This window comes from Athene noctua, chromosome 34 (genome assembly GCF_965140245.1).
Source record: "Athene noctua chromosome 34, bAthNoc1.hap1.1, whole genome shotgun sequence".
Classification (NCBI taxonomy): Eukaryota; Metazoa; Chordata; class Aves; order Strigiformes; family Strigidae; genus Athene; species Athene noctua.
In genome coordinates, this window is record NC_134070.1 from 1,137,640 (window position 1) to 1,159,375 (window position 21,736).

General features: G+C 63.9%; 3 protein-coding genes across 3 annotated transcripts; all 3 read right to left on the reverse strand.

Annotated features, from left to right (window-relative positions):
- Nucleotides 1-721: 721 nt before the first annotated feature.
- Nucleotides 722-5,231, reverse strand: RPS5 (ribosomal protein S5). The gene is made up of 6 exons (XM_074930584.1): nt 5,136-5,231; nt 3,428-3,533; nt 3,132-3,341; nt 1,169-1,297; nt 966-1,064; nt 722-840 (listed from the first exon to the last, which is right to left on the reverse strand). Exons 2-6 carry the CDS (start codon nt 3,530-3,532, stop codon nt 772-774), a joined length of 612 nt encoding a protein of 203 aa, XP_074786685.1. The 5' UTR covers nt 3,533; nt 5,136-5,231; the 3' UTR covers nt 722-771.
- A 1,557-nt stretch (nt 5,232-6,788) lies between these two features.
- On the reverse strand, nt 6,789-10,903 carry LOC141972629 (HLA class II histocompatibility antigen, DM beta chain). Its single transcript, XM_074930563.1, has 6 exons — nt 10,800-10,903; nt 9,629-9,910; nt 7,417-7,707; nt 7,176-7,295; nt 7,036-7,071; nt 6,789-6,938 (listed from the first exon to the last, which is right to left on the reverse strand). The coding sequence occupies exons 1-6, from the start codon at nt 10,891-10,893 to the stop codon at nt 6,928-6,930; spliced, it is 834 nt and encodes a 277-aa protein (XP_074786664.1). The 5' UTR covers nt 10,894-10,903; the 3' UTR covers nt 6,789-6,927.
- A 1,683-nt stretch (nt 10,904-12,586) lies between these two features.
- On the reverse strand, nt 12,587-17,340 carry LOC141972636 (class II histocompatibility antigen, M alpha chain). The gene is made up of 5 exons (XM_074930573.1): nt 17,234-17,340; nt 14,986-15,246; nt 13,353-13,634; nt 13,118-13,243; nt 12,587-12,987 (listed from the first exon to the last, which is right to left on the reverse strand). The coding sequence occupies exons 1-5, from the start codon at nt 17,337-17,339 to the stop codon at nt 12,983-12,985; spliced, it is 780 nt and encodes a 259-aa protein (XP_074786674.1). The 5' UTR covers nt 17,340; the 3' UTR covers nt 12,587-12,982.
- Between the last annotated feature and the right edge of the window lie 4,396 nt (nt 17,341-21,736).

The window sequence follows — 21,736 nt, forward strand, 5'->3', positions numbered from 1 at the left end:
GGCGTGTCTAAACTTCAAGGTGAAAGTACCCGCACTCACACTCACTCCCAGCTCAGCCAGCGCCTCCCTCACCCACCCCAAAACCTGCTGCCCCACACACACAAGAAATTGGGGAGGGGGGGGTGACAAGGTCAGCCCCCCCCGCCTTTTTCCCCTCACCTGCACCCCAAAACGGCAGGTCCCGGCGGTGCCGCGCGGCTCCGGGTGCAGCCGGGATGGAGGAGGACGTCCGCTACCGTCACACCCGCTGGGTGCCCTGCCCACGGAAGCTTGGAGGGTGGTAGTGGTGGGGGGGGTGTGTGGAAAAAATAACCAACTGGCCCCCCCACACACACACATGTTTGGGGAGCACCCCCAAACCCCACATAGGCCTCGGTGGGGGTCGTGGGTCGGTTCTCCCAGAGCAGATCCTGCTCCCCCCCCCCTCCGCCGAGATACGGAGCTGGATCCGTCTCGGTTTTATTTATTTTTCTGCCTTCCCCCCCCCCCCCCCCCCAAACCAACTTGGGTGGGGGGCACGGGGGAACGCCCCAACTTTTCCGAGGGGTGGGGGGAGAAATAAGACAGGTCTGTGGGTGCAGACGTGGCGGGGGGGGGGGGGGGAAACACAAGCAGGACACGGAGTCACACCCCTACCCCATTGGGGATCCCCACGCCAAAAAGCACCCCAAGTGTGTGTGTCCCCCCCCCGCAGCCCTCCAGCACAGAAAGAAGGCGGGGGGACACAGAAATTAATTTTATTTTTTGACGGGGGGGTGACGATGGCTTTTTTTAACGGTTGGACTTGGCCACACGTTCCAGCTCGTCCTTCTTCTTGATGGCGTAGGAATTGGAAGAGCCCTGGGGAGGGGGGGTGAGATGGGTGTAAATTAATTTGGAGGGGGGGGGGGTGTTGTGTGTCCCCAGCTTTTGAGAGGTGACAGTTCTAACACCCCCACACCCCCCCCCCCAACCCCTCTCCTCACCTTGGCAGCGTTGATGAGTTCATCAGCCAAGCACTCAGCGATGGTTTTGATGTTCCGGAAAGCGGCTTCACGAGCTCCGGTGCACAACAGCCAAATGGCCTGGGGAGAAAATAGGGGAAAAAAATTCAAAAATTAAAAATAATTAAAAAAAAAAAAAAAAAAGGACGGAAAAAGGACATCAGGGATGCGGGGACAAGGAGTACCTGGTTGACGCGGCGCAGGGGGGACACGTCCACGGCCTGTCGGCGGACGGTGCCGGCGCGGCCGATGCGGGTCGAGTCCTCGCGGGGTCCTGAGTTGATGATGGCGTTAACCAGGACTTGCAAGGGATTCTGGGAGAGGAGAGGGAGAAGAGAGGGGGGGAAAAATCAGTCGTCTCTGTGCTGAAAAACGGCCTAAAAAACCTGCCCGGCACAAAAAAAAAGAACCAAAACCATCCCCTCTGACTTAAAAAACCAACCCAGTGACTAAAAACAAGCCCTTGGTGACCCAAAAAAGTCTTGCCAGCACCCAAAAGCACCCCCTTGGTGCTCAAAAACCCCTCCCCAGCACCCAAAGGCACCTCTTTGGTGCCCAAAACCCTCCCCAGCACCCAAAGGCACCCCCTTGGTGCCCAAAAAAATTTCCACAGCATCCAAAAAAAAAAAACCCAAATCAACCTCCCTGGTGCCCAAAAATCCTTCCCCAGCACCCAAATCCAGCTCCTTGGTGCCCAAAAATCCTTCCCCAGCACCCAAACCCACCCCCTTGGTGCCCAAAACCCCCTCCCCAGCACCCAAACCCACCCCCTTGGTGCCCAAAACCCCCTCCCCAGCACCCAAACCCACGTCCTTAGTGCCCAAAATCCTTCCCCAGCACCCAAACCCACCCCCTTGGTGCCCAAAACCCCCTCCCCAGCACCCAAACCCACCCCCTTAGTGCCCAAAAATCCTTCCCCAGCACCCAAACCCACCCCCTTGGTGCCCAAAACCCCCTCCCCAGCACCCAAACCCACCCCCTTGGTGCCCAAAACCCCCTCCCCAGCACCCAAACCCACCCCCTTGGTGCCCAAAAATCCTTCCCCAGCACCCAAACCCACGTCCTTAGTGCCCAAAATCCTTCCCCAGCACCCAAACCCACTCCCTTTGTGCCCAAAACCCTTCCCCAGCACCCAAACCCACCCCCTTGGTGCCCAAAACCCCTTCCCCAGCACCCAAACCCACCCCCTTGGTGCCCAAAACCCCCTCCCCAGCACCCAAACCCACCCCCTTGGTGCCCAAAACCCCCTCCCCAGCACCCAAACCCACCCCCTTGGTGCCCAAAAATCCTTCCCCAGCACCCAAACCCACCCCCTTGGTGCCCAAAACCCCCTCCCCAGCACCCAAACCCACCCCCTTGGTGCCCAAAACCCCCTCCCCAGCACCCAAACCCACCCCCTTGGTGCCCAAAAATCCTTCCCCAGCACCCAAACCCACGTCCTTAGTGCCCAAAATCCTTCCCCAGCACCCAAACCCACTCCCTTTGTGCCCAAAACCCTTCCCCAGCACCCAAACCCACCCCCTTGGTGCCCAAAAATCCTTCCCCAGCACCCAAACCCACCCCCTTGGTGCCCAAAACCCCCTCCCCAGCACCCAAACCCACCCCCTTGGTGCCCAAAACCCTCCCCAGCACCCAAACCCACCCCCTTGGTGCCCAAAAATCCTTCCCCAGCACCCAAACCCACCCCCTTGGTGCCCAAAACCCCCTCCCCAGCACCCAAACCCACCCCCTTAGTGCCCAAAAATCCTTCCCCAGCACCCAAACCCACCCCCTTGGTGCCCAAAACCCCCTCCCCAGCACCCAAACCCACCCCCTTAGTGCCCAAAAACCCTTCCCCAGCACCCAAACCCACCCCCTTGGTGCCCAAAATCCTTCCCCAGCACCCAAACCCACTCCCTTTGTGCCCAAAATCCTTCCCCAGCACCCAAACCCACCCCCTTGGTGCCCAAAATCCTTCCCCAGCACCCAAACCCACCCCCTTGGTGCCCAAAATCCTTCCCCAGCACCCAAACCCACTCCCTTTGTGCCCAAAATCCTTCCCCAGCACCCAAACCCACCCCCTTGGTGCCCAAAATCCTTCCCCAGCACCCAAACCCACCCCCTTGGTGCCCAAAACCCCCTCCCCAGCACCCAAACCCCGCTCCTGACCTCCCCGGTGAGCAGATGGATGATCTCGAAGGCGTGCTTAACGATGCGCACGGTCATTAATTTCTTGCCGTTGTTGCGGCCGTGCATCATCATGGAGTTGGTGAGTCTCTCCACGATGGGACACTGAGCCTTGCGGAAGCGCTTGGCCGCGTAGCGCCCGGCGCTGTGGGGCAGGTACTTGGCATATTTTTCCTTCACGGCGATATAATCCTGGTGGGGTACGACGTCAGACACTTCCCATCGATGGGAGAAATTAGGGACACCCCCCCACCCACCCAAAAAAAAAATATTAATACCTGGAGGGAAATATCGTTTATTTGCACGTCGTCAGTGCTCCATTTGCCAAAGAGTTTGATGTCGGGGGTCTCGGTGACGGCGGGTGCCGTCTCCCAGTCGGTCATGCTGAGGGGAGAGAGGGGTGGGGGTCAGGAGAGACATTTATCCCCCCCCAACACCAAATTTGGGGGGTTTAGATCAAATCTCTTTAATTAAAAAGAAAAAAAAAAAATGAAGCACTAAGATCCCAGTGAGGTTAAACACTTTTCCCAGTATAAACTGGGAAGGTTCTGGGTATCACCCAGACACCCTAAAACCTGCGTGGGGTGTTCAGGCACCTAATGGGGGGTGTGTCCCCAAAAAAGGGGGGTCCCTCAACCTCCTATCTCCCCTGAATTCCAGTCAGGAGAGACATTTGTCACCCCCCAAGACCAAATTTGGGGGGTTTAGATCAAATCTCTTTAATTAAAAAGAAGAAAAATGAAGTACTAACAGCTCCCAGTGAGGTTAAACACTTTTCCCAGTATAAATTGGGAAGGTTCTGGGTATCACCCAGACACCCTAAAACCTGCGTGGGGTGTTCAAGCACCCACTGGGGGGGGCTACCCAAAAAAACGGGGTCCCTCAAGCTCCCCGAGGTGACAAGGTGGCCCAGGAGCATCCCCGCAGGGCCCCTGAGGGGGGACATGACAACAGGGGTGTCCCCCCAGTTGTGTGCTGGTGCCTCCAGTCCCCCCCAGTTGCGACGGTGTGTGGCAGGGGGTAACATATAGGTGTGGAGCGAGGGTTGTGTGACCCCCACAATGGGGTGTCCCCGAAAACGAGGGACCCCCAAGGTGGTCTCGTGTTTCGGGGGGGGTTATGGTGTACTGGAGGAAGGGGGTTGGTGCTGGGACAATCACACGGGCCCAGTGTTACTGGGGAGCACGAAGACCAGCGGGTGGGGGGAACCCCGACCTCCTGGACACCCCACAGCCCCCCCTTCCCAGCTAAGGGACACCCCAAGCTCCCTCCAAACCGCCCCCCCACTCCACACAGGACGCCTCCACACTCCTTCAGGGCACCCCCTTTGCAGCTCATTCCTATGGCTGGAAGCCCCCCCACTCCCCCCAAAATACCCCAGGCATCCCCTTCCCCCTCCAAAGCCCCCCAACTCCCACCTCAGGGTCCCCACTCCCTCCGCCTTAGCCTCCCCCAACTCCTACCTCAGGCCCATCCCTACTCCTACCTCAAGGCCCCCTCCCAAGGCTGAAGTCCCCCAATTCCCACTGACATGAGCCCCCCAACTCCCACCTCGGGGCCTCCCCCACAGGCCTGAGCCCCCCAACTCCCACCTCGGGGCCTCCCCCACAGGCCTGAGCCCCCCAACTCCCACCTCGGGGCCTCCCCCACAGGCCTGAACCCCCCAATTCTCACCTCGGGGCCTCCCCCACAGGCCTGAGCCCCCCAATTCTCACCTCGGGGCCTCCCCCACAGGCCTGAGCCCCCCAGTTCTCACCTCGGGGTCTCCCCCACAGGTCTGAACCCCCCAATTCTCATCTCGACGCCTCCTCAACAGGCCTGAACCCCCCAACTCCAACCTCTGGGCTTCCCCAAAAGGCCTGAGATCCCCAACTCCCACTTCAAGGACCCCTGCACCCCCAAGCGCCCTGACAGCCCCCCCCACATCCCCTCCCGAGGCCCAGCGGCCCCCCAGCCCCGAGGAGCCCCCGGACGCGCCGCACTCACATGGCGGCAACGGCGGCTGCAGGCAAGAAAAAGGGCCCTGACGGGGTCTCCCGGCCTCTTATCCAGGGGCGGGAGAGCACTTCCGGCTGCGCATGCGCAAACTCCCCGCGCGGCCCCGCACTTCCGCCCGTTCGCCCTCACGGCTCCCCTGGCAGCGCCCTTTGCGCATGCGCAAGTGGGAAAACCCGCCCCTTAGGCGCAGCGCAAGCGCGGGGGGGCGCTGGTGAAGCCGGAGCGGCCATGACTGTTGAGGGCGCCTGCCCAAACGCCGCCATGTCGGGGCGGGTAATTCTCTATAGTGGGGCAGAGACACTCGTGGGGGGGACACGGTGGGGTCAGAGAGTCCCAGGGGGGCACGGGGGGGGGAAACGGGCTGTCATGAGTGGACAGGGAATGGGAGGAGACTCCAGATTGACGAGGCTACCTCCCACCCACCAATCACGGCTCGCAGCGCGTCTGACGTCACCGGGTGCCAGGCAGATCCCGGCCTCGTGGGGATGCGAGAAACGAAACCGAAAGGGCCGGAGGCGACAACATTTGGGGGGGGGGGGGGGGGGCGACACAGGACACGACCCCCCCCTCGTGTCCCCACAGCCCGGGGACGCGCCCCACAGCCCCAGCCCCCTCCCACGGCCCCGGTCTTGTCCCTTGTCCCCCTCTCCTTGGGGACACAAGTGTCCCCTGTGCCCAGTGTCACCTGGACCTGGTGTCACTTGTGCCCAGTGTCCCTTGTGCCCGCTGTCCCCTGTGTCCGATGTCACTTGTGCCCAGTGTCCCCTGTACCTGGTGTCCCTCGTGCCCAGTGCCACTTGTGTCCCTTGTGCCCAATGTTCCTCATCCCTGGCACGGCCTGTGCCCAGTGTCCCTCCTGCCTGATGTCCCCTGTGCCTGCTGTCCCCTGTGCTCGATGTCCCTCGTTCCCAATGTCCCTTTTTCCCAATGTCCCTCGTCCCCAATATCCCTTGTTCCCAATGTCCCTTTTTCCCAATGTCCCTCGTCCCCAATGTCCCTTTTTCCCAATGTCCCTCGTCCCCACTGTCCCTCGTCCCCAATGTCCCTCGTTCCCAATGTCCCTTTTTCCCATTGTCCCTCGTCCCCAATGTCCCTCATTCCCAATGTCCCTTGTCCCCAATGTCCCTTTTTCCCAATGTCCCTCATCCCCAATGTCCCTCGTCCCCAATGTCCCTCGTCCCCAATGTCCCTTGTCCCCAATGTCCCTTTTTCCCAATGTCCCTTGTCCCCAATGTCCCTCATCCCCAATGTCCCTCGTCCCCAATGTCCCTCGTTCCCAATGTCCCTTGTCCCCAATGTCCCTTTTTTCCAATGTCCCTCATCCCCACTGTCCCTCATCCCCAATGTCCCTCGTCCCCAATGTCCCTCGTTCCCAATGTCCCTTTTTCCCAATGTCCCTCGTTCCCAATGTCCCTCATCCCCAATGTCCCTCGTCCCCAATGTCCCTCGTTCCCAATGTCCCTTTTTCCCAATGTCCCTCATCCCCAATGTCCCTCGTCCCCAATGTCCCTCGTCCCCAATGTCCCTCGTCCCCGATGTCCCCCGTGCCCAGCCCCACCAGTGCCCCCCCCCGCAGCCCTTCCCCTCAGGGTGACACCCCAGTGTCACTTGTACCAAACCCCGTCACCTCGAGGCCACCCTGGAGCATCTTTATTATCAGCAGCACCACGACACCGTCACCCCCGGGGTGACAGTGACAGCAGCGGCGGGACGGGGTCGGGGGGGGGGACACACACGCGGGGACACCATCCGGGCTGGGAAATCACCATCCTGGGGGTCCTCAGATGCTGCCTGGAGAGGGGGGGGACACACACAGACACACAGGGGGGGTGGCAGAGGGGTGACAAACCCCTTGGGGCCAAGGGCCAGGGGCTGGTTGTGCCGTTACCTGGGGGGTAGTTGTTGCCGGGGAGGGGGGTGTAACCTACAAGAGGGTGTAAAAAGGAGTGAGGAGGGTCCGTGTCACCCCTGTGCCCCCCCCCACATTGTCCCTCTGTGTGTGTGTCCCCCCCCCCCGCAGTGGCTCACCCGGTGCCGGTGGCCTGGCCCGGTAACGGTAGACACCGACGCTGAAGCAAATGAGCCCCAAGGCCATCGCCACGGTGGCCACGGCCACCTTCAAGGTCAACCCTGGGGACAAACTGGGACCTGCGGGGACACAGGAGGTGACATCACGAGGACCCAGGTATCCGGGAAGGTTGGTTTGTTGGTTTTTTGTTTTTTTTTTTTTAAAGGGGGGGTTGTTTGGTGGCCCCCCCCAACCCCTCACCCCAGTCCTCCAGGAGGGGTTGGGCCAAGCTGACGTGTTGCACGGAGCAGGTGAAAGTGTCCCCAGGGCTCGGGGTCACCGTCAGGGTCACCCGCGTCTGGTAGGTCCAGTCGCCGTTGGGGACGGCGGAAATGACGGGGGGGGGCTCGTCCCCGGGCCCCACCATCTCCCCGTTGTGCAGCCACACGACGGTCACCTCGGGGGGGTAGAAACCCCAAACGTGGCAGGTGAGGAGGACGGGCCCCCCCCCGCGGGGCGGTTGGGAGGGGACGATGCGGGCGTGGGGGGGGGCTGGCACGAGGGAAAAAAAAAAAAATAAATAAAAAGGGGGGAGGTGTCAGTGTTGGGGTGACCCCCCCTGACCCCGCCCCATGGCCCCCCCCCCCCGTGGTGCTTCGGGCAAGGTGATGTGCAATCACACACACACACACACACACCCCCGTGCAATAACGCCCTGTGAAATGTCCCCCCCCCCGTGCAAAATTTCCTCGGGAAAAAAAAAAAAAATGAAATGATCCCCCCGTGAAACATCCGCCCGTGAAATGTCCCCCCCCTGCAATGTCTCCCCGTGAAAAAAAAAAAAAAAAGAAATGACCCCCCCGTGAAACATCCACCCATAAAACATCCCCCCCGTGCAACGTCCCGTTGTGCAATGACCCCCCTGTGAAACACCCCCCTGTGCAAGGTCTCCCTGTGAAAAAAAACCCTGTGCATGACCCCCCCGTGCAACGTGCCCCTGTGAAACAACCCCCTATGCAATGACCCCCCCGTGCAATGACCCCTCGTGAAACACCCCCCCGTGCAATATCTCCCCGTGAAAAAAAAAAAACGTGCAACATCCCCCCGTGCAACTTCCCCCTGTGCAACAGCCCCCCCATGCAACGTCTCCCCGTGAAACAACCCCCCGTGCAACATCCCGCCATGAAATGTCCCCCCGTGCAACACACAACACAACGCTCTCTTGCAAGGCCCCGTGTGACGGCCCCGTGCGACGTGCTGCAGCACCCCCGTGCAAAGCCCCGTGCAACGCTCAGCGCCACGGCCCCGTGCAAAGCCCTGTGCAATGGGCAATGGCCCCATGCGAGGCCCCAAGCAACATGTCCGTGCAACGTGCAAGGCAACAGGCTCGTGCAACACCCCGTGCAACACTCAGTGCACCATCCCTGTGCGATATGTGACGCAGCGGCCCCGTGCAACGCACTGTGCAACAACCCCACACACTATCCCCCTGCGACGTGCAATGCAACGCTCTTGTGCAACGCTCCTGCCCCATCCCCGTGCAATGTGCAGTGCAACAGCCCCATGCAAAGCCCCGTGCAACGCTCCTGCACCATCCCTGTGTGATATGTGACACAATGGCCCCGTGCAAAGCCCCGTGCAACTCTCCTGCCCCGTCCCCGTGCAATATATGATGCAACGGCCCCGTGCAACACCCCGTGGCAATGCGCTGTGACCCATCCCCGTGCAACGTGCAATGCAACAGCCCCATGCAAAGCCCCGTGCAACGCTCCTGCCCCATCCTCCTGCGATATGTGACACAACGGCCCCGTGCAAAGCCCCATGCAACGCTCCTGCCCCATCCTCCTGCGATATGTGACACAACGGCCCCGTGCAAAGCCCCGTGCAACTCTCCTGCCCCGTCCTCCTGCGATATGTGACACAACGGCCCCGTGCAAAGCCCCGTGCAACTCTCCTGCCCCGTCCTCCTGCGATATGTGACACAACGGCCCCGTGCAAAGCCCCGTGCAACTCTCCTGCCCCATCCTCCTGCGATATGTGACACAACGGCCCCGTGCAAAGCCCTGTGCAACTCTCCTGCCCCATCCTCCTGCGATATGTGACACAACGGCCCCGTGCAAAGCCCCGTGCAACTCCCCTGCCCCGTCCCCGTGCAATATATGATGCAACGGCCCCGTGCAACACCCCGTGGCAATGCGCTGTGACCCATCCCCGTGCAACGTGCAATGCAACAGCCCCGTGCAAAGCCCCGTGCAACGCTCCTGCCCCATCCCCGTGCAACACCCTCACGCGATACGTGAGGCAACAGCCCCGTGCGCCCCATCCTCGTGCGACACGCGACGCACCAACCCCGCGCGCAACGCTCAACCCAACGTCCCGCGCCGCGCGCCGCCCGGGGCAAACCCATCCCCGTGCAACACCCCTCGTGCAACACCCCCTTCCCCGTCCCCCCGGTCCTCGTGCAAGGCCTCACTCCGCCGCAGCGCCGTGGCCGCCCAGAGCCGGGGGGTCAGGTCGTGGCAGAGGCGGCGTCGGGCCTCGAGGCGTCGGGTCCAGGCGCTGTCGTTGTTGAGGCCGGTGGCCACCTCCGTGGCCACGGGGGCTAGCACCCCCTGGTCACAAGGGACGAAGCGGCGCTCGGGGGGGGCGTAACACACCAGCGGGTTCTTGTTGAAGAGGATGGTGAGGCCGAAGGCCAGCGCTGAGCCGTTGGCCGCCAGCGGGCACCAGCTGGCCACCTGCACCAGGAAGGCACCTGCCGGCGGGGGGGACACACACACACACACACACACACACCCCCGGGGAAATGGGGGGACGTGGCACCTCTGGGGGGGGTCCTCTCTGTCCCTGCACCCCCCGTTCGTGGCCATCTGGCTGCCCCCCCCCCCCAGCTCCCACCATCTTCTTGCTGGTCCCGCCCACCCCCACCCCACGGCTTGACCCCCCCCAACCCCAAAAGTGTCCCCACTGGGTCACCCCAACAGTGGGGATGAGTGCCCCCCACCCCCCCAAATTGTCCCCACAGGGTCACCCCCCCAGACACGAGGTGAGGCCCCCCCCAAACTGTTTCTGGGGTCCTGCAGGGCTGAGGCCCCCCCCAAACCATTCCTGGGGTCCCACAGGGCTGGGCACCCCCAAACCACTCCCGGGGTCCCACAGGACTGAGCCCCCCCAAACTGCCCTGGGGGTCCCACAGGGCAGAGCCCCCCCAGACTGTCCCCAAGGTCCTGCAGGGCTGGGCCCCCCCAAACTGTCCCTGGGGTCCCACAGGACTGAGCCCCCCCCAAACTGTCCCTGGGGTCCCACAGGGCAGAGCCCCCCCAAAACCCACCCCCAGGGTCCCGAAGGGCTGAGCCCCCCCAAACCATCCCTGGGGTCCCACAGGGCAGAGCCCCCCCAGTCTGTCCCCAAGGTCCTGCAGGACTGAGCCCCCCCCCCCAAACCACTCTGGGGGTCCCACAGAGCTGAGCCCCCCCAAACCCCCCCCGGGGGTCCCCCAGGATTAAGCCCCCCCTCCCCATCCCTGGCATCCTTCAGGACTGAGCCCCCCCCAACCCCCCCCTCAAGCTCCCACAGGTTAACCCCCCCCCAGCCCCCCCCAGCGCCCCCAATCTCCCCCCCCCCCAATCATCCGTGGCCCCCACCTGCCCCCGGAGCCCCCAGGGCCAGGCCCAGCAGCACCAACATGGTGGGATGGGGCTGGGGGGGTCCGGCCGCGCTCTGTCCCGTGTCTCTCATTCTGTGTCCCCCCCCCCACACCCACCACACCCCCCCACACCCCCCCCCGGGCCGCGGGGGGGGGACACCCACGCCCACCTCGGGCACCCAATGGGCTCCAGTAACCAAACTGGCGTCACCAGTTGCCGGAGCAGGAGGCCCCGGTGGCCGCCACCAGCGGGACACAGCGGCGGTGGCCGGTGTCACCTCGGTTTGTGTCGTTGTGTCCCCCCCAAACTGGGCTGGGGGTACCCCAGAGGTGCAGATCCCTCTCCCAGTAACTCCTCTGGGTCCAAATTGGGAGAACTGGGAGTACTGGGAGCTCCGTGTCGTGTGTGTCTTGTGTCCCCCGTCCCCCCCGGGTGTGAGGGTCACCACGGACAAACCTGAGGGTTGGGGACAACAAATAAATGTCTTTATTGGGGGGGGGGACGGACACACGTGGGGGGATGTGGCACCTCTGGGGGGGTCTCTCTGTCCCTGCACCCCCATTTGTGGCCACCTGACCCCCCCCAGCCCCCTCCACCCTCTTGCTGCCCCCCCCCCCAATGTTCTCTTCGCACTTGACTCAAACCCCAAAATTGTCTCGGGGTTCCCACGGGGTCACCCCAACCGTGGGGCTGAGCCCCCCCAAACTGTCCCCACGGGGTCACCCCAACCGCGGGGCTGAGCCCCCCCAAACTGCCCCCCCGGGGTCACCCCAACCGTGGGGCTGAGCCCCCCCAAACTGCCCCCCCGGGGTCACCCCAACCGTGGGGCTGAGCCCCCCCAAACTGCCCCCCCGGGGTCACCCCAACCGCGGGGCTGAGCCCCCCCAAACTGCCCCCACGGGGTCACCCCAACCGCGGGGCTGAGCCCCCCCAAACTGCCCCCCCGGGGTCACCCCAACCGCGGGGCTGAGCCCCCCCAAACTGTCCCCCCGGGGTCACCCCAACCGTGGGGCTGAGCCCCCCCAAACTGCCCCCACGGGGTCACCCCAACCGTGGGGCTGAGCCCCCCCAAACTGCCCCCCCGGGGTCACCCCAACCGTGGGGCTGAGCCCCCCCAAACTGTCCGCACAGGGTCACCCCAACCGTGGGGCTGAGCCCCCCCAAACTGCCCCCCCGGGGTCACCCCAACCGCGGGGCTGAGCCCCCCCAAACTGCCCCAACAGAGTCACCAGAAACCTTGAGATGAGCCCCCCCGCCCCCCAAAACTGAGCCCCCCCAGCGTCCCACAGGCCTGAACACCCCCCCCAAAAAAAAAAACAGGAAGGTGCCTCCAGGGCGGGACAGATGTGGGGGTGCACGGGGGGGGTGTGTGTGTGTGTGACCCCAAAACCCCCTGCACCCCCATGTGTGTGCGTGTCCCCCCCCCATCCTACCTATCCCCTGGCAGCTCAGCACCAGCTGCAGCCCCCCCAGCCCCCCCATTTCTGGCCACAGGCCGGCTCCTTCCTCCTCCTCCTCCTCAAGGATCAGCCCCACCCCACGCCCCCCCCCCAAAAAAAAAAAAAAAAAAGTGGATTATGCCCCGGGCTTGGTGCTTGGGGGGGGGGGGGGGTGTCTGTGTGCAACGTGGCTGAACCCCAATATTAGACAGCGGAGAAGCCACCTCTGTGTGTATCCCCCCCCCCCCGCGGGGTTTTCATACCCTTTATTAGTAGGAAAACTGAGACACGTCCCTGCAGAAAGCGCTTTTTTTTTTTTTTTTTTTTTTTTTGGGGGGGGGGGACACGACATAAGTGACGCAGCTCAACCCCAATATTAGACAGCGGAGAAACCACCCCTGTGTGTGTCCCCCCCCGCGGGGTTTTCACACCCTTTATCCGTGGGAAAACCGTGGCACATCCTCACGGAACAGCTTTTTTTTTCGGGGGGGGGGGTTGTTTGTTTTTTTTTTTGGGTGGGGGGGTGAATACGTGACGCAGCTCAACCCCAATATTAGACAGCGGAGAAGCCACCCCAGTGTCCGTGTGTGTGTCCCCCCCCCCCACGGGGTTTTCACACCCTTTCTCAGTGGGAAAACCGCGGCACATGCCTGCAGAATATTTTTTTTTTTTTTTTTGGGGGGGGGGACGACACACACGGCGGGTTGAATCGCTCCACTCCTGCACCGAGCTGCGCCGGCCTCAACCTGAGGGAGGGACACACACACACACACACACACACAGAAAAAAGGGGATTTGGTGACATACACGCACTCCCCCCACCCTGTAATTTTTGGGGTGTGTCCCCCCCCCGCCTCCCCCGTGCCCGGGCCGTACCGTGGGTGCTCCGTCGCGCCGCCCAGCTCATGGCGACGCCAAGAAGCGCCAAGAGGACGCCCAAGGCCGTGGCGGCGCCGCACAGCGCCGTCTCCAGCACCTCATCGGGGTTGGGGTTTGGGGGGACTAAAAAAAAAAAAAGTGGGGCGCGCACACACCCCCCTCCCCACGATGAGAAAGGGGGGGTCACAGTGCCCCCAAACACGCACCATCCCCTCGGTGTCCCCGCGCTCACCCCAGTAGGTGATGATGGAGGAGTTGTCGGCTTCCCGGGTGACGACGCAAGCGTAGACGTCGCCGGCGTTGGGTGTCACCCTCAGGTAGGAGAAGCGGACGAAGGCCAGGTCGCCCGTCGGGGTGTAGTGGGTGTGGGTGACGTCTCGGGTGACGGGGACACCGTCCACCTGCCACCCGATCTCCACCGCCGGCGGGAAGATGTTACTCACCATACACACCAGGGTGGTGGCGTCACCCAACGTCGGCGGTTGGACCGGGAAGATGTCGGCCAATGGGATGCCTGTGGGGGTGCGGGGGGGTGTTGGGAAGGGAGGAGGTGGGGCGGGATGATGGGGAAGGGACCTTGGGAGGTCAACTAGGCCATGAGTTGGGCCACCTCCAATCAGATCTGGTTGCCCAAAGCCCCATCTGTGGCATCTCAGAAGGGTTTGGGGTTGAAAGAGACCTTGGAAGGTCAACTAGGCCATGAGTTGGGCCACCTCCAATCAGATCTGGTTGCCCAAAGCCCCATCTGTGGCATCTCAGAAGGGTTTGGGGTTGAAAAAGACGTTGGGAGGTCAACTAGGCCATGAGTTGGGCCACCTCCAACTTCATTTGGTTGCCCAAAGCTCCATTCATGGCATCTCAGAAGGGTTTGGGTTGGCAAGGACCTTGGAAAGTCAACTGGGCCATGAGCGGGGCCACCTCCAACCAGATCTATTTGCCCAAAGACCCGTCTGTGGCATCTCAGAAGGGTTTGGGGTTGAAAAAGACGTTGGGAGGTCAACTAGGCCATGAGTTGGGCCACCTCCAATCAGATCTGGTTGCCCAAAGCTCCGTCTGTGGCATCTCAGAAGGGTTTGTGGCTGGAAGGTCAACTAGGCCATAAGTGGGGCAACAACCAACCAGATCTGGTTGCCCAAAGACCCGTCTGTGGCATCTCAGAAGGGTTTGGGGTTGGAAGAGGCCTCAGAAGGTCACCTGGGCCACCCTTGGTCCCACCCCCTCTGGGGTTGATGAAGAGCTGGAGCTGTACTGGTCCCAGTATGGACCTGTGAGGGGCACCAGTTGTCACTGGTTTCCATCCAGACACACAGCCGTTGACCACGACTCTTGGTTGCCAACACCCACCCAACTCCTCACCCCCCAACTCCACCTGGAGAGGACACTGGGGGGCACCACGTCAAAGGGATGACGGTGGCATGTGACACTGGTGATTCAGAGTAAAACTGGTCCCAGTATGGACCCGTGAGGGCCACCAGTTGTCACTGGTTTCCATCTAGACACGGAGCCATTGACCACGACTCTTTGGTTGCCAACACCCACCCAACTCCTCACCCCCCAGCTCCAACTGGACACTGGGGGGCACCACATCAAAGGGATGATGGTGTCATGTGACACTGGTGATCTGGAGCCGTACTGGTCCCAGTATGGACCCCTGGGGGCTACCAGTTGTCACTGGTCTCCATCCAGACACAGAGCCGTTGACCACGACTCTTTGGTTGCCAACACCCGCCCAACTCCTGATCCATCAACTCCAACTGGGAGAGGAGGACGTTGGGGACCACGTCAAAGGGCCGACGGTGGCCCCTGGCCAATGGTGGCCACTGGTCCTGCTTGCCAGTGGCCACGCCAGCCCCGCCGTCACCTACCCTTGGCCTCGGGCAGGATGCCGGTGGCCATGGCCGTGATGGCCCGGCGCAGGTTCTGGCAGAACGTGGCGTCGCGGAGGAGCTGGTCGGGGGGTTCCAGGGCCGGGGGCCACGGGGGGAGGTCGGGCAGGCGCGGGGTCCAGCGGGCGCGGGGGAAGTCGAACCAGAAGAGCTGGTCGGCGTCGAAGGTCAAGGTCAGGCCCAGCGAGGGCGTGGCCGGCTGGCAGAAGAGCACCTCGGCCAGGGCGTGCGCCGGCGGCTCTGCGGGCAGGGAGGGGCGAGGGCAGGAGGGGGGTAAGGGTGGGGGTGCAGGCAGGAGGGGGTACAGGCAGGGGTACAGGCAGGAGGGGAACAGGCGGGGTACAGGCAGGGTACAGGCAGGAGGGGAACAGGCGGGGGTACAGGCAGGGGTACAGGCAGGGGTACAGGCAGGGGTACAGGCAGGGTACAGGCGGGGGTACAGGCGGGGGTACAGGCAGGAGGGGAACAGGCGGGGGTACAGGCAGGAGGGGAACAGGCAGGGGTACAGGCAGGAGGGGAACAGGCGGGGGTACAGGCAGGGTACAGGCGGGGGTACAGGCAGGAGGGGAACAGGAGGGGTACAGGCAGGGTACAGGCGGGGGTACAGGCAGGGTAAAGGCGGGGGTACAGGCAGGAGGGGTACAGGCAGGGGTACAGGCAGGGTACAGGCAGGGTACAGGCGGGGGTACAGGCAGGGTACAGGCAGGGTACAGGCGGGGTACAGGCAGGAGGGGTACAGGCGGGGGTACAGGCAGGGTACAGGCGGGGGTACAGGCAGGGTACAGGCAGGGTACAGGCGGGGTACAGGCAGGAGGGGTACAGGCGGGGGTACAGGCAGGGTACAGGCAGGGGTACAGGCAGGGTACAGGCGGGGGTACAGGCAGGGGTACAGGCAGGGTACAGGCGGGGTACAGGCAGGAGGGGAACAGGAGGGGTACAGGCAGGGTACAGGCGGGGGTACAGACGGGGGTACAGGCAGGGTAAAGGCGGGGGTACAGGCAGGAGGGGTACAGGCAGGGGTACAGGCAGGGTACAGGCAGGGTACAGGCGGGGGTACAGGCAGGGGTACAGGCGGGGTACAGGCAGGAGGGGTACAGGCAGGGTACAGGCAGGGGTACAGGCAGGAGGGGTACAGGCAGGGGTACAGGCAGGGTACAGGCAGGAGGGGTACAGGCAGGGTACAGGCAGGCCCCCGCCTGCACGGCGTGCCGGGGTCGAAGGCCGCCGGGCACACACTCACCGTGCGCCCCAGGTGTGCCCCAGCGCACGACACCCCCCCCGTGCTCCCCTGCGCACGAGCACACAACCCCCTCCTTGCACTAGTGAACCCCCCAACCCCTCACACTCCTGCACCCCTCTTGCACTAGTGCATCCCCCACACCCCACACACACCCCCCTTGCACTCCCCCTGCACTAGTGCACCCCCCCATGCACTCCTGCACTCCCCTTGCACTAGTGCATCCTACACCTCCCTTGCACTCCCCTTGCACTGGTGCATCCCCCTTGCACTAGTGCACCTTCTCTTGCACTAGTGCACCCCACACACCTTGCACTCTTCTTGCACTAGTGCACCTTCTCTTGCACTAGTGCACCCCACACACCTTGCACTCTTCTTGCACTAGTGCACCTTCTCTTGCACTAGTGCACCCCACACACCTTGCACTCCTCTTGCACTCCCCTTGCACTACTGCACCCCCCCTTGCACTAGTGCACCCCACACCCCCTTGCACTCCTTTTGCACTAGTGCACCCCCCCGTGCACTCCTGCACTCCCCTTGCACTAGTGCACCCCCCATCCCACCACAAACCCCACTCGCACTCCCCCTGCACTAGTGCACCCCCCTTGCACTGCTGCGCCCCCCCTTGCACTAGCACACCTCCTCTTACACTCCCGCACCCCCCTTGCACTAGTGCATCCCACACCTCCCTCGCACTCCCCTTGCACTGCTGCATCCCCCTTGCACTAGCGCACCTTCTCTTGCACTAGTGCATCCCCCACCCACGCCACCCCTTGCACTATTGCACCCCACTTGCACTAGTGTGCCCCCCCTTACATTAGTTCACCCCACTTGCACTAGTGCACCCCCCCTTGCACTAGTGCACCCCCACCCACGCCCCCCCTTGCGCTCCCCTTGCACTAGTGCACCCCGCTTGCACTAGCGCCCCCCCCCTTGCGCTCCCCTCGCACTAGCGCACCCCCCGTACCCCCCTCGCACTCCCCCTCCTACCGTGGGTGCCGCCGGGGCCCTGCGCCCCCCCCAGCCCGGCGCACAGGGCCCCCCACAGGACCCCCCAGAGGGCGCCCCGCGCCCCGCGCCCTCCCGCCGCGCCCATCGCCGCTCCGGGACCCGCCGGGACGCCCCGCCCAGCCCGGCCGCGCAGCCAATGGCGGCGGCGCCGGCCCCCGCGTCACGCGTCGCTGGGGAGAAGCGCCCGAGCCCGGGACGGGGCGACGGGCCGCGACGGGCCGCGGCGGGGGGGGGGGGAGAGTGAGAGTGAGTGAGTGAGTGAGTGAGTGAGTGAGTGAGTGAGTGAGTGAGTGAGTGAGTGAGTGAGTGAGTGTGAGAGTGAGTGAGTGAGAGTGAGTGAGTGAGAGTGAGTGAGTGAGAGTGTGAGAGTGAGTGAGGAGTGTGAGAGTGTGAGAGTGAGTGAGAGAGTGAGTGAGAGTGAGTGAGTGAGTGAGAGTGTGAGAGTGAGTGAGTGAGAGTGTGAGAGTGAGTGAGTGAGTGAGTGAGAGTGTGAGAGTGAGTGAGAGTGAGTGAGTGAGTGAGTGAGAGTGTGAGAGTGAGTGACTGAGAGTGTGAGAGTGAGTGAGTGAGTGAGAGTGTGAGAGTGAGTGAGTGAGAGTGTGAGAGTGAGTGAGTGAGTGAGTGAGAGTGTGAGAGTGAGTGAGTGAGAGTGTGAGAGTGAGTGTGTGAGTGAGTGAGAGTGTGAGAGTGTGAGAGTGTGAGAGTGTGAGAGTGTGAGAGTGAGTGAGAGTGTGAGAGTGAGTGAGTGAGAGTGAGTGTGTGTGTGAGTGTGACAGTGAGAGTGTGAGTGTGAGTATGGGTGTGAGAGTGTGTGTGAGAGTGTGTGTGTGAGAGTGTGTGTGTGTGAGTGACTGTGTGTGTGAGTGTGAGTGTGTGTGTGAGAGTGTGAGTGTGTGTGTGTGAGAGTGTGTGTGTGAGAGTGTGTGTGTGAGAGTGTGTGTGTGAGAGTGAGAGTGTGAGAGTGTGTGTGTGTGAGAGTGTGTGTGTGTGAGAGTGTGTGTGTGTGAGTGTGTGTGGGTGTGTGTGTGAGAGTGTGTGTGTGTGTGAGAGTGTGTGAGAGTGAGAGTGAGAGTGTGTGTGTGAGAGTGAGAGAGTGAGTGTGTGAGAGTGTGTGTGTGTGTGAGTGTGTGAATGTGTGTGAGTGTGTGAATGTGTGTGTGTGTGCACGAGTGTGTGTGTGTGAGAGCGTGTGTGTGTGAGAGCGTGTGTGTGTGAGAGCGTGTGTGTGAGTGTGTGAGTGTGACTCTGTGTGTGTGTCTGTGTGTGCATGTGTGTGTGAGTGTGTGTGTGACTGTGTGTGTGAGAGTGTGAGCGTGTGTGTGTGAGAGTTTGAGTGTGTGTGTCTGTGTCTGTGTGCGTGTGTGTCTGTGTGTGTGTGAGTGTGTGTGTGTGTGTGAGTGTGTCTGTGTCTGTGTGCATGTGCGTGTCTGTGTGTGTCTGTGTCTCTGTGTCTGTGTGTCTGTGTGTGTGTCTCTGTGTGTGTGTGTCTGTGTGTGTGTGTCTCTGTCTGTCTGTCTGTCCCACATCCACACGAGCTGTTGCTGTCAGGGTGGGGGCAGACACGACGTGGCGTTGCCGGCGCTGCAGCACCCGCTGCACCCGCTGCCCTCGCTGCATCTCCCACCGCACCCGCTGCATCTCCCACTGCATCTCCCACCGCACCCGCTGCATCTCCCACTGCATCTCCCACCGCACCCGCTGCATCTGCGCCTGCTGCATGCGCTGCGCTCGCTACCCCCGCTGCAGGCGCTGGGCCTGCTGCAGGCACCGTATCTGCTGCACCCACTGCACCATGCACTGCACCCCGCTGCATGCACTGCGCCCGCTGCATCCTTCACTGCACCCCGCTGCATGCACTGCACCCCGCTGCCTCTTGCACCGCACCCACTGCACCCCCTGCACCCACCGCACCCCCTGCATGCACTGCACCCCGCTGCCTCTTGCACTGCACCCACTGCACCCCCTGCAAGCGCTGCCCTCACTGCCTGCACCGCACCCACCGCACCCCGCTGCATGCACTGCACCCCGCTGCACGCGCTTCCCTTTGCCGCACACGCTGCACCCCCTGCACTTCGCTGCACCCGCTGCACCTTGCCCTGCACCCGCTGCACCCCCCAGCACCCCCCGCGTCGCTCGCCCTTGCACCCTGCGCACCCCCCAAGCACCCCCCATCGCTGCGCACCCCCCGCGTGAGCGCAGGGCCCTGCTGCTGCACCCCCCCCCCTTCCTCTGGGTGCTCCCCCATACCTGAACACACACACACACACCCCGCGGCTTTAAAGCGGGGCCCCCCCGCAATGCCGTGACCCCCCCCACACACACACGCCCTGTGGGAGCCCCCACTGCCCTGTCACGGACCCCCGTGGGTGCACCCCCGGATCGCAGCCGCTGCAGCAGCCCCGCAGCGCGCATGCGCTGCACGCCCCCCCCCCCATTTCCCCTCAGCGAGGGGCCGGCACTAGGACCCCGCGGAACCCCGGGGGGGGCTTGAATGGGGCCGTGGGAAGCCGCGGGGGCCGCACGTGACGCCGAGGAGCCAATCAGAGCGCGGGTGACGTAGCGCGTGGCTCCCTTTTCTGCCCTGGGATGTGTTTTTTTTTTTTTTTTTTCATCTTTTTTGCCCCCAAACCGGGGCTTTTTGGGGCGGGGGGGGGGGGGAGTCGCGGATGAAGCGGGACCGGGGGTCGCGGCCCCGCGTGGGGGCGGCTCAGGTGAGTGACGGGGGGGGGGGGAAAGGGGCGAGGTGTCCCCCCCCCCCTTCATTGAGAAGCGCGGAGGGAGGGAGGGGGGAGATCACGTGTTAGTGGCGAGGCGTCAGTCAAGCGCGGTTCCGCCCCCCGCGCCGCGTCGGTGACCAATAGGCGGGCGAGGACGGCGGTGACGGGCAGGTGGGGCGGGAGGGCGGGGCGGCTTTGTGCGCGGCGGCGGGGGCGGCGGTTTGGGGCGAAAAGCGCCATGTTTGGGTGTTCGCGCGGGGGCGGCGGCGGGCAGGGCCCCAAGTGCTGTGTCACGGCGTGGCGGGGGGGGGCCGGCAAAAAAAAAAATACCGGGCACGGACCCACCCGTGTCCTGCGAGCTCGTGTGGAGGGGGGAAGGTTGGGACCCCCCCCCCCCCCAGCTCCCTTCTCCGTGGGGGGAGCGCGAAGGGGTTTGGGGGGTCCCGTGGGGCGACCGCGAGGGTGGGGGGCGGAGGGCAGCCCCCCCCCGCTTCCTCCGCGGCCGGTGTGGGGGTCCCGGGGGCCGCCACCCCGGTGAGAGGATGGGGCGGGGCGGGGGGGGGGGTGTAGACCCCGCGGGTCGGGCCCCACCCGGCGTGTCCGTGGGGGTTGGAGCCCTCCCCGCGGGTCGTGACGCGCGTCCCGGGTGTCCGGGGGGACCGGCGGACGCGGAGGGAGGTAGCCCGGTGCGGGGGGGAAGCGGGGGGGGGGGGGGGAGGCGAAGCGCGGCGGCTCCGGTGTTTAACCGGGCCCCTGAGGCCCGTGGGACCCCCGCGAGGGGGGTGAGGGCGGGTATGGGGGTTCCCCCCCGGTACCCGGCACCGCCGGGGGTAACGGGGAAGCGTCGGGACCGTCCGGAAGCGCCGGGTTCATTGTCCACCCGCGGTCGGCGCCGCCGCACAAAATGGCGCCTCCCGGCCCCGTCTCCCCCCCCCGCCTCCATCCCCGCCGCGGGGAGCGCGACAACAACCGCCAACGGCCGGTTCCGCCCGCCGGTCCCGCCCCTCACGTGACCCGCCGGCCAATCACGTCTCAACGAATGGCAGAGCCGGCCAATGGGCGGCGACAGCGCCGCCTCCGTCGGGTGAGGCGCCGGGCGGAAAAGCGGGAGGGGAGAGGAGAGGTGTGGGTGAGTGACGTTGGTCGCGGCCAATCGGAGCGGCGCGGCCGGTTTGCCTCCGCCCAATGAGGCCGCAGCGGGGCGGGGAGGGGCGGGGGGGTGATGTCAGCGTCGCCGCCGACCAATCAACGTCCGGCTTGTGTCTATATAAGGGCGGCCGGGGGCAGGCCGAGAGGCGCCATTTCGCTGGGACGAAGGACGGAGCGGGTCGGCCCCGGTTCGCGCGGGGGGCGGCCCCAAACCGGATCCATCCTCCGCCGGGCGGCCCAGCCCCCGCCTCCGCGCTCCCGGAGGGCTCGCCGGACCCTCCCCGGCCTCCGTAGCGACCCCTGCCTGCGGCCAACGGTGAGGGGGCCCCCCCCCCTCTACCCCCCCCCCTCCCTCCCCTTCCCTCCCTCCGCTCCCGCCCTCCTCCCCTCAGGGAGCCAAGATGGAGCCCGGCCGGTGACTCCCCGTTGCAATCCGCTGTCATCCGCTTCCCGGACCGGCGCGTCCCGCCTGATTCCCGCTCTCCGCCAACGCAACCGGCTCCTCCCGCACCGCCGAGGCTTGTATTGACCGCATCGCGCAGGATTTAGGAGCCCAGCGGGGGCTCCGAAGACGGGGACACCCCCCCCCCCCCTTTTCCCCAACTCCTCCGGTTCC